Consider the following 12313-nt stretch of genomic DNA (forward strand, 5'->3'; position numbering starts at 1 on the left):
ATTCCCTCAATTTTTTGTGTCTGAGAAAGTCTTCACTTTTGAAGAATAATTTTGCAAGGTACATGATTCTAGGTTGTTGGGTTTTTTTTTTTTTTTTTTTCCTCTCAAGACTTTAAATATTTTACTCTGCGGCCTTCTACGTGGCATAGTTTCTGAGGAAAAACTCAGGCTTTTTTCATTATCTTTTTTTTTTTTTTGTAGTTTGATGATGATATAACTACATGTAATTTTTTTTTTTTTTTTTCCTGGCATTTATCCTGCTTGGTGTTCTTTGAGCTTCCTATATCTGTGGTTTGGCATCTGACATTAATTTGAGAAAACTCTGAGTCATTATTGGTTCAGATATTTCTTCTGTTCCTTTCTCTTTTTCTTTTTCTGGTATTCCATTACACATACTTTATACATTTTGTAGTTGTCCCACAGTCCTTGGATATACTGTTATTTTTTTTTTTTTCAGTCTCTGTTCTGCTTTTCACTTTTTGCAGTTCCTATTGATATATCTTCAAGTTCAAATATTCTTTCCTCAGCCGTGTCCAGTCTACTAATAAGTTCATCAAAATAATTCATTTCTATCACAGTGTTTTTGATTGCTAGCATTTCTTTCTGGTTCTTAGAATTATCATCTTTCAACTTACAGTGAAAAATGGTCTTGCATGCTGTTCACTTTATCTGTTAGAGCCCTTAGCATAGTAATCATAGTTGGTTTAAATTTCTACTCTGATAATTCCAACATCCCTTCTATGAGGTTCTGATGCTTGTTCTGTCTCTTTAGATTGTGTTTTTTGCTGTTTGATATCCCTTGTAATTTTTTCTTGATAGCCAGACATGATTTACCAAGGAAAAAGAGCTGCTCTAAAGAATCTTTAGTGAGGTAATGTTAAGGTGTCAGGGTAAGAGAAGCATTTTATCATCTTTTAATGAGCCTATGCCTCTGGATTGTGAACTTCACGTTTGTCAGTTTTTTCCTCCCAACTTAGGTGGACCAGTATGGATAGAACTGACTGTATTGGTATTGTATTTCCCTTCCCCAGGTCAGTTTTGCTCTGATAATATTCCCACTGGTTAGGCTCTGGTTAGCTAATTTCTCCTAAGGGCATTTTTTCTTATTCAGAAAAAGAAAGTACTCTTGGTGTTTTTTCAAAATGGTTCCTTTTCCTTTCCCCCTGTTGGAAGCCTTAAGGGACTTTTCTCCTGAGGGGATTTTTTTCCTCTGACATTTACTGTGGGAACCTGGTGGAACTACTGAAAGGTGATCTCACAATATTCGGGGGCACCGGTGACTGGCGGCACCGGTGACTGGGTCTCCCTAGAGTTTTTAACTCTCAGACTTGTCTGCACTGAACCTTCCAGCAATTCTTTAATTACAGTTCAGGTTTTCCTACCCCAGTATTTGTTCCTGCAGCAGTTTTTACTTGTGCATCTCTGTACTAGTAAGCTGTTAACTCACTGTATCTACTGGTCTCTTTCTCCATTGTGAGGGGCAGAAGTTGTTCTTCCTCGTCCCCTTTCTCACAGCTCCAGGAACAGCTGTTGATTCTTAAGTTTGTTCAGCTTTTTACTTGTTCTTAGGATGGAATGGTGACTTCCAAAGTCCTTACATGTGAAACTGAAAACAAAGTCTAAAAACCACTTAAAAAGAAAAAAAAGATTAATGGGTTTTAAAAATTTTAAAACTAACAGAGAACTCTTTTTTTTTTTAACCAGGATGAGATTTTTGGGTGGTACCCCAACACATGAAAAACATATTAAATCAGAGCTGCGGTTGTCAGAGGAAAGGGGAAAGTTTGTTGCAGGGTTCCAGGAGCTATTGGCTTGACCTGCCATTCCTTGATCACTTCTAAACTCCCAGAGAATATAGTTTGAATACTGCTCTCCAATTTATTTGTCACTAGTCTCTGATAGTAATAATGGATAGTGAGATCTGTAACATATAATTTTATATTTAAAATTTTTGCTGTCTACACAACAGTCATACAATATAATTAAAATATTGCTTGTGTCCTGTTACAGGTCATATTTGGTAATTGTTAAAAATAAAACTAGATAGAATTACGGAAGTTGTTAAAACATCTGCATTCTTAACACATCTCATTCCACATATTCCCCTCAATTCCCATTACCCATCGTAGACTCCAAACTTCCACTGTATTAGAATCTTTTAACTATCTAGCATCATCACTAGTTTCTAGAAGAGGGACTTAGAGACAGGGAAAGTGTTAAGTCATTAACACTCTTACTTTCCTTTGTTGTAATGAAGAGTCCTACAAAAGGGATGCCCTTGGAGAAAAGTGATCTTTTTTCCCCACTGCCCCGAACTTAGCTTTCTCCCCAAACCTTTCTCAGTTTCTTTCTCCATTCTTACTTTTAAAATCATTTCCTTTCTTCTCACCATGTTTCTGTACCCTCGTCCCTGCCCCCAAACTTTGTCGTCTTTTCTCTCAGGTCAGCTGGTGGCTCATGTTTTCATTGCGCCTCCTAATTGGTGTTAGAACCAAAGAATAGCTGATTCCTCCTCTATTTTGACTTACATTAAGTGACATTAAAGTCCCCTGGGGAAAACAAGCTAACTTATTTAAGAGTAGAATATTTTCTTTTATTTGAAGTCAAATATTACAACAATAAATAATCACCTATAGTGACTTTTCTCTCCCATTTCGTTAGGCTGCTTCCCTAAAGGATAAGTGGGGTTTGAGTTACAAACCAAGTTATAGCCGATCAAAAACCATTTCTGCTTCTGGAAGACCACCTCTTAAGCGAATGGAAAGGGCAAGGTAATATATATTTCAGCCATTGAAACAAGCAATAAAATTGTTGACTCTTTTACCAAAGTCAGCTACTTTTTTATGTTCTAATTATAAAATTAAGATAATAAAAATTAATTTTATTAGTAAAATGCAATAATAGTGGATACTATCAAACTCAGAATTTTATTTAAGGAATCTCTCATCACATTTATAACCACAATGTGGGGTATGCTTTTTAGTAATGAAATACGCTATTTAGACAAGTTTCTTTTTTATTTACATAAAACTGTAGTTTAGAAGGATAGACAAGTTTTCTGTGTAAACTTATAGATTATCCAAAGAAATTAAAAGGTGCATACTAGTAGCTACTGCTCTAAATTTGTCAGTTTAGAAAAGTATAGTCACGCAGATATTTAGCATATGAAAAAATGGAAATTTTACATTTTATTGAAGTGAAATACAGTTTTAATAGTAAATCAGCACTATAAAAAGTAAGAAGTATAAATTCTTTTTATATGATTTACTTTTAGAAAAATCTTGAATTAACCAAAACATTGAGTCTTTTTTATGGGATGCTAAAGGTTAAGAGAAAGTCCAATCCTTTGATTAGGTAAATACTTACAAATAAAATGTTATTGCCATTAATCAGACCTTTATAAAGTCCAGGAATATTTTTTTAATGAGAATATTAGTGTTTTATAACTTTGTATTTACTTGCAGTTCTCGAGTAGGAGAAACTGAAGAGCTCCCAGAAATCCGTGTGGATGCAGCATCTCCTGGACCTAGAGTAACTTTTAATATCCAGGATACAGTAAGAGATATATAATTTGTTGGAAATGCACATTGCTAAGTAGTTTTTACAAATTATAAAATTATGGTATTACACTATTTCAAAATACTGATTTCTGACTACAATCAAAGTATGGATTGTGATGATTGAACTGTCTGCGTATTACCAAGTAGTGGGCACTGCCCTCATAACATTATCTGAGAGCCATGAAGCAGGTGTTAGTAGTTTACGTTTTACAATAAAGGCTCCACAACTGCTTTCTCTTAAGTAGAAAGGTTTTTGTTGAATAAATTTTGTTTCCAGTGAGAATCCATATTAAACTACATCTTACACAAATGTAAATGTGGAATATTGATACTCATTTATGTATTTTATTTATAGATACATAGCAGAAATTAGAGGGAAGATCAGCTTCAAAGTTGTATTCTAATTTCATAGCATATTAAACATTATATTAAAATGTTTATTTTGTTTTTTGTATATTTACTTTTAAGTCATTATTTTTCATGAGTTTTTTTGTTTTTGTTTTTTTTTACTTTTCTTATTATTTTAATTAAGTCGAAAAATACAGTATGGGGAAGTACACCACAATCCAGCTGTCCTGGGGAAGGGTATTTTCAGGTACTTACTAAGAACAATATAAACTTTGCTTTAAAACTAATCAACCACACTGAAAATCTGCTTTCAAAATATCTTCCTCTCATTTCAAACTAAACTTAGACCTCAGAAATATTTTACATAATGGTTTAAGACTGTTTGAATTTTTTTTCATCATGTACATCTCATAACCTCTTGCATGCATTTGTCTTAGTTTTTACTTCTGTGTAGTTTAATACTATTAAAAACTAAAAGACTAAATCAGCTAATCAAATCAACCAAATCATAAATAAAAAACTACAATCTGTTATTTCCTAATCCCTAAGTGAAGCAGTTTTTCCTCATATTCAACTACAAAATGAATTTTTTCATAAAGATCAGTTAATTAGTTCAAACAAGAATTAAATTTAATTCATAACAAACATTAATAATTGAGCATTCTTTTGAGTCACTGGTGTAAAAGAACATTTATAAAACTATCCATTTTTTAAATTATTCTTTTGTTCAAAACAATGTAGAAGAATGAATATCTAGATCTTTTTTGTCAAGGTACATTTAAAAATTAGCACTTACCCAAATATATTTTGTTTCCCTTTTGTCACTTTCTTCAAGCTTGAGTCTCAACATGTATCTCATAGTTATACTGAATTTAGTCAAACTGGATTTTTTTAAGAACTGTTTAATTGTAATAGAGTGAGCTTGACAAATATGTTCTTTTTTTATGAAGAAAACTTGGAAAGAAATAATTTACATGAATAGAATGGATTCTGCTAACCAGGTGATTCTCAAAGGGATTAATATTTGAAATGATTCAAGTCCCATTTTTAATTAGCCATGTACTGCTTGTAAAAAAAGTATATAAAAAATCATAAATTAATAGCTATGAGATTAAATATTAGATTTTTCTAATGATAAATTAGAAAATAGATAATTAAGGAATGGTTAACTATAAAATAAACATGAAACAAAGAAATATTTATTTACTGTCTCTTACCAAAGTTTTAAAAATTGGCTATTCTAACAATCTGATTTGTTAACTCAATAACATGTATACTATATAAAATGAAGAACACGTGGATTTGAAATTGTCAATGTAGGACTTAACTGTGTATCGAATAGCAGCATCCAGTAGTTTTAATAATAAATTGCACATAAATTAGTTTGCACATTAAACTTTATAAAGGCTTATTATTGCTCAAGTAACTCTGTGACTCTGTGAAGTTAGGCATCAAAATTAGGTCATGGGGTGTTTTGTTTTTGTTTTGTTTTGTTTGACCTATTTAAATGGTCTCCTGGTGAAATCCTGAGTTAGTGACATGGTGTTTATACAAACTATAGTCATCTCTCAATATCTGTGGGGGATTGGTTCTAGGACCCCCATGCATACCAATATCCACAAATACTCGAGTCCCTTTTATAAAATGGTGCAGTATTTGCACATAACCTACGTACATCCTCCCATAAACATTAAATCATCTCTAGATTACTTATAATGCGTAGTACACATTAAATGCTATTATAAGTAGTTGTTAAATATTTTGTGTATTATTTTATATTGTACTATTATTTTTATTTTTCCTCCAATATTTTCCATCTACACTGGATTGAATCTGTAGGTGTTTACAGAGAGCCAACTGTGTTTACCTTAAAATACAGCATTCTTCAGTTTGACTGATAGATGTTTTATTACTCAGCTATTTGCACATTTTTCTTTAACTCATGTGGGGCTCATTTTTAAAACATGTATCCACAAAAAGCATCTACTAGCATGATGAGAAAATAATAAACTTTGTACTGACACTGCATGCTCTTCTATCACTAATTGCTCTTGCCATTCTGATTTACAGTTAATCATGTTTCTTTTGCTTCCACGTTTAACTTCTGCTGTAAAGAATTACAATGTTTACTTATTCATACAGTAATATGTTTATATAAAGTAAAATCTCATTCTGATTTTTAGTATGTTAGTGGTGTAACTTTCTGTGGTTGGCCCTTTTGCTTCCTTCCTTGGTGTACTATTTCATATGTTCATGAATCTGACCTTTCTTTCATTTCAGAGTGAAGAAATTCAACTCTGAGATGATTTTTAAATGTTTAAATTTATATATATATTTTTTTTAATTGAAGTATGAATCTGATTCATGTTTTTTGTTTTTACAATCAGTTTCCAGAGGAGACAGAACTGGACCTTTTGTCAGTAACCATTGAAGGTCCATCCCATTACTCATCAAATAGTGAAGGATCATGTTCCGTGTTCAGTTCTCCCAAAACTCCAGGAGGCTTTTCACCAGGCATTCCTTTCCAAACTGAAGAGGGCCGACGGGATGACAGTTTGTCTTCTACCAGTGAAGATTCCGAGAAGGATGAAAAAGATGAAGACCATGAGAGGGAAAGGTTTTATATTTACAGGAAACCCTCGTGAGTAACCTTGTTTTCAGATCCTAATGTAGTATTTCAGAATCTAGAAATGACCACAAAATGTTACATATAACTCAACTTTTACAAAAAATAATTTTTAATGTGCCACACTTGAGTGAGACTTATTAAAAAAAAATTTATTTTAATAAAATTTATCACATGGTTTATTGTGATGTAGCTCCATATAGCATTATTTTTTAAATTTAAGTGTTTTTCAAGTCATCTAAGTTTAATCATCTAAAATAAAATGGAAATAAAGATGTGGTTATGAGTAAATTAAAGGAGAGGGCTGTATTCCTGTGGCATTAAAGTAACAGATTGCAGCAAGGACATACGTAATAGTGAAGGCTAGTTAAGAAAAGTAGTAAAGGGAAGTGGTTAGCAATAGATGAAAGACTTAAGCAAATTCTTAGAAGAAAGAAATAAGATGAAATGGTGTTAATGACATAAATGACATATGTGAAACTTTGTTCTGAATATGCCCTCAAGAGGAGCTGCAAGGATCTTTGGAACTGATCTATTTAAACCACCCTCAAGTGAGGTTGTGACAGTAATAGTAAGAGTTTCTAATAATGGTAATAAATAATGAGAAATTGCCTTAGCACAAGAGTATAACTGAAAGTTGATCTATAAGAAACTGTCTCTATCTTCAGTCTTCTGTATTTTGAGCTTTAGGGATTCTTTCCTCCCTTTCCTAGACTGAAGCCACTGACTCTTAAATCCCATACATCAGCATATTTGGTTTTATTCCTTCATTTTTCTGGAGTACATTCTCAAATAACTTTCTATGAAAAGTTATTATTGCAGATCTTCATTTTCTTCATGTCTAAAATAGCTTTACTGCTTTTGTGTTTATCATTGCTTTGGGAAAAGAATTCTAGTCTAATATTTATTTCTTCTCCTAAGTAAGAAAAACTGCTGTTATCTTCCAGCATCCATATTCAGCATATGCTGGTTATCTTTTTCAATTCTGTCAATGTGACCTAAGATTTTTTTGATATTTTAGATCTGTTTTCTTCCAGGAAATTTTTAGAATCTTGTCATTATATTTAATTTCATGGTGGTCCAGGTTTGAGTCTTTTCTAACAATTTTTCTAGGTATTTTGGTATTTCTTAAAACAATATAAATTTTGTCATAGGAAATATTACTTTATAGTTGTGTGGATAAATTCTTCCCTTTTTTTTGTTTTGTCTTAACAGTAATCGGACATTTGCCTTCCTGAACAGATGATCTATATCTCCTTACTTTTTATGTTTTACATTGCCTTTTTGAAAACTATTTTGACAGTTTTATTGAGATATAATTTATATTAGTGTAACCATATTTTTCAGATATACAATTGGATAAGTTCTTTAAATATTTTATTTTATTTTGGTAAGATCACTTAGCATGAGATCTACCCTCTTAACACCTTTTTAAGCGTGCAATACAATATCGTTATCTTTAGGCACAATCTCTAGAACTTATTAATCTTGCATAACTGAAACTTTATACATGATTGATTAGCAACTGCCAACCTCCCTGCAACCCCCAACCCCTGACAACCACCATTCTATTCTCTACTTCTATGAGTTGGGCAATTTTAGATACTTCATATAAGTGGACTCCTGCAGTATTTGTCCTTCTGTATCTGGCTTATTTCATGTAGCATAATGGCCTCAAGTTCATACATGTTGTCACATAGTGCAGCATTTCCTTCTTTTTTTTTAAGGCTGATAATATTCCATTGTATGTATGCATCACATTTTTAAATTCATTTGTCTGTCAATGGACATTTTAGGTTGTTTCTACATCTTGGCTATTGTGAAAAATGCTGCAGTGAACATGGGAGTGCTAGTATCTCTTTGAGATCCCGATTTCAATTCTTTTGGATAAATACCCAGAAGTGGGATCTCTGGATCATGTTGTATTTCTACTGTAATCTGTTGAGGAATCTCCATACTATTTTCCCTAGCAGCTGCACTATTTTGCATTCCTACCAAAATGTCCAAGGATTGTTTTCTCCATGTCCTTGCCAACACTTATTTTTTGTTTTTATTTAAATAATAGTCATCTCGCCGGGCGCGGTGGCTCACGCCTGTAATCCCAGCACTTTGGGAGGCCGAGGCGGGCGGATCACAAGGTCAGGAGATCGAGACCACGGTGAAACCTTGTCTCTACTAAAAATACAAAAAATTAGCCGGGCGCGGTTGTGGGCTCCTGTAGTCCCAGCTACTCGGGAGGCTGAGGCAGGAGAATGGCGGGAACCCGGGAGGCGGAGCTTGCAGTGAGCTGAGATCCGGCCACTGCACTCCAGCCTGGGCGACAGAGCGAGACTCCGTCTCAAAAAAAAAAAAAAAATAATAATAATAATAGTCATCTTAACAGGTATGAAGTCATAATCTCATTGTGGTTTTGATTTGCATTTCCTTGATGACAGTAATATTAAGCATCTTTTCATATACCCGTTGGCTGATTCTTTGCAGAAATGTCTACTTAAGTTCTTAGCCAGCTTTTAAAATTGGATTTTTTTGCTTTCTGAATGCTAGGATTTTCTTACATACTTTGGGAATTACCCCCTTGTCAGATATATGGTTACAAATATTTTCCCCCATTCCATGCTTTTCACCTACTGATTGTTTCCATTGCTTTTCAGAAGCTCTTTTAGTTTGATGTTGTCCCATTTGTCTGTTTTTACTTTTGTTGTCTGTGCTTTTGGTGTCAGGAAATCATTGCCAAGACCAGTGTTATGAAGCCTTTTCCCTATATTTTCTTCTAAGAGTTTAACAGTTTCAGGTGTTATGTTAAGTCTTTAATCCATTTTGAGTTGATATTTTTGTATGGTATAACGTAAGGGTTCAATTTCATTTTTTTGATGTAGATATCCAGTTTTTCCAGCACCATTTGTTAAAGAGCATATGGCATTACTTTTCTTTCCTTGTTCTGTCTTTAATAAAATCTGGAAAGTAACATTTAAATGTTATAATTTGAGAAAATGAAATATTTTCCAACATACACAGTATAGTTTATATACTGATATTCAGACTCCTCAAAAGTGGTGATTATGTCTGTGTCCTCATCACCTAGCACATAGCCTGGCATATAATAGTTATTCAGTACATAACAGCTGAGTAAAATGGCTCCATTAAACTCACTCAAGTTAATTTATAAAATAGTAAAATTTATTTACAGACTATTGCTCACATAACATGTTTAATAGTTCGTTAAAAAGACTCTTATTTTACTACAATGTAATGATCAGTTGTTCTTTCTGTAGACACACATCTCGTAAAAAAGCAACAGGCTTTGCTGCTGTTCATCAGCTATTTACAGAACGCTGGCCAACAACACCAGTCAATAGAAGTCTTAGTGGCACAGCTACAGAGAGAAATATTGACTTTGAACTTGATATACGGGTTGAAATTGATAGTGGGAAATGTGTACTCCACCCAACCACCCTTCTACAAGAACATGATGATATAAGTTTGAGAAGGTAAGAAATTGATTAAAAAAGATACATGTAACTTTATTAGAAATACTATTCATATATCACTGAATTATAACAAACTTCTCCATCCCAAAGTGCAGATTTGAAGTGTAAATGTAATTATAGTTATAATGGTCAAGTGGTTATTTCTTATACAATTTCTTATAAACAAGTGCGTAATATTTTCTGGCAACTAGAAATGGATGTCTGATTTAGAGTCTGGCAAATTTTTTCATTAAAATAGTTATATCTTTGGAATTCTTTTAACATACATGAATTTCTCAGTGTCTGTCCCTGTATTATACATATTTCAGTTTTAAAGAACAACACAGTGCTCAGAAGTATCTTGGTTATTGAGAGTTTTGATGAGTTCATAAAGAAATAAGAAAGACTGGGAGACAGTTACACAGACCTCAGTAGACTGAAATTGTGTTCAGGATATAACTGCAGCTTTATTATTTGTTTACATCACTAACTAAATGATGATATAAACAGGATTAACATATTTTCTCTTTAAATTTTTTCTTTTCTAATCTAAAAATGAACTGTAAAAAAAAAAAAAATAGTTATAATTGAGTGGATGGGTGGACATGTAGATAAAAAGAATGCTGACCATTATTGAAACTGGGTAGTGGGAACATGGAGGATCATTAATGATACTATTCTGATTACTTTTTATATGTTCAAAAATTTCCATAATAAAATATTTAATTGAGGCTTTTATAAAATAAGAGAAAATAAAAAGGTACTATAAACAGTTAAAATCTCTTACAAATGTAGTAGTGATGATAAAAAGAATGACTATTAGTTTATTTTTTATTGAACCATAACCCATAATAAATTGCTAATATTTAGCTGTATTTTTACCTTTATAAAGGGCAGTTTCATTTGGTTCAACCTAGTATGTTCAAATGAAAGTCATGACCTTAGGAAAGAATAAAGGTAACTGCCCTGTATAGTTATGGAATATACAACATTTACATCATTCATGCAAGGCATTAACCAGTCTCACTAGAGATACTGATGAACTTTAGTTTTTTTCAACTTCCTAAATAAAGGATTATATTCTATTTACTGTAAAAATAAAAGTTAGCTTTTAAACAAAAAAAGAGATAAATGTGTCATTTTTTAGAATAACATTTTTCTGTTCACAGGAGTTATGATCGAAGTTCCAGGAGCTTAGATCAAGATTCACCTTCAAAAAAGAAGAAGTTTCAAACTAATTATGCTTCTACCACCCATTTAATGACCGGCAAGAAAGTGCCATCATCTCTACAGACAAAGCCTAGTGACTTAGAAACAACAGTATTTTACATTCCTGGAGTTGATGTAAAGGTAAAAACCTAATTGCCTAGGGTAAGGGATTAGACTATTGGTAGCAATGTTTATTTTCTATCATATATGTTCATCTTTTTCTCATTATATTAAAATGAGACTTAGTAACTTTTTTGTCTAATATGGCCATATTCTGGACAGAAGAACATCAAAACTGCAGGTTCCCACTAATTTATATAGCATTTTCCATGGACGTTTGATGGAAAGAAGTTCAGTTTTTTAATAAATTGATATTCATAACAAACTTGCTAAACCTCACCTAGTACAACTTCATTAAACAATTTTTTATATTCTAGAATTATAGAATCATAGACTATTCAATTTGAAAGGACATTAAAGATTATCTGAAATGACCTTTTTATTTTAAAAAATGAATAAAAGCAAAGAAACTTGCCAGGATCACAAAGCTAACTTTTAAAAGTTAAAAGTCTTCTGACTTCCAGTGTTCTTTTCTACATTTTTCTATATTTCTTGATTTTCCTCATCTTCATAATTTTAATTTTAAAAGTTTATTTATTTCAATACAGTTGCATTACAATTCCAAGACGCTAAAGACTGAATCACCTAATGCCTCCAGGGGATCTTCCTTGCCAAGAACACTCTCCAAAGAGTCCAAGCTGTATGGTATGAAAGATAGTGCAACATCTCCTCCTTCTCCTCCTTTACCTTGCACTGTCCAGAGCAAGACTAACACCTTACTTCCTCCCCAGCCCCCACCTATTCCCGCAGGTATTTAAGGAGTATATAGTCTATTTTTTTGTCATTTTTAAAATTTTTAGTTATTACCTACTTGCTCTTTTGAGACTTTCCAATGCACATGTTTAAGAAAAAAGGACATACACTTGTCAATAATGACTATACAGACTTCATATATGGAAGTGTGGGCCAACCATTTTCACCTGTTTTTGAAATTGACATTACTTTAGAATATGTTATAAAATAAACAATATACCAAATAGTTT

At 32.5% G+C, this 12313-nt stretch overlaps 1 protein-coding gene across 2 annotated transcripts in view; it reads left to right on the top strand.

Moving 5' to 3' along the window:
* The window catches only part of KIAA1109 (KIAA1109 ortholog), a 210622-nt gene that overhangs the window by 170573 nt on the left and 27736 nt on the right, over positions 1-12313 (top strand). For both annotated transcript variants that reach the window (XM_025385484.1, XM_025385483.1), the window contains 6 exons: positions 2662-2771; positions 3465-3555; positions 6296-6549; positions 9807-10022; positions 11171-11351; positions 11879-12080. In XM_025385484.1, the coding sequence (XP_025241269.1) occupies positions 2662-2771; positions 3465-3555; positions 6296-6549; positions 9807-10022; positions 11171-11351; positions 11879-12080 (1054 nt within the window). The remainder of the gene's footprint in view (positions 1-2661; positions 2772-3464; positions 3556-6295; positions 6550-9806; positions 10023-11170; positions 11352-11878; positions 12081-12313) is intronic.

This window comes from Theropithecus gelada, chromosome 5 (genome assembly GCF_003255815.1).
Source record: "Theropithecus gelada isolate Dixy chromosome 5, Tgel_1.0, whole genome shotgun sequence".
Taxonomy (NCBI): domain Eukaryota; kingdom Metazoa; phylum Chordata; class Mammalia; order Primates; family Cercopithecidae; genus Theropithecus; species Theropithecus gelada.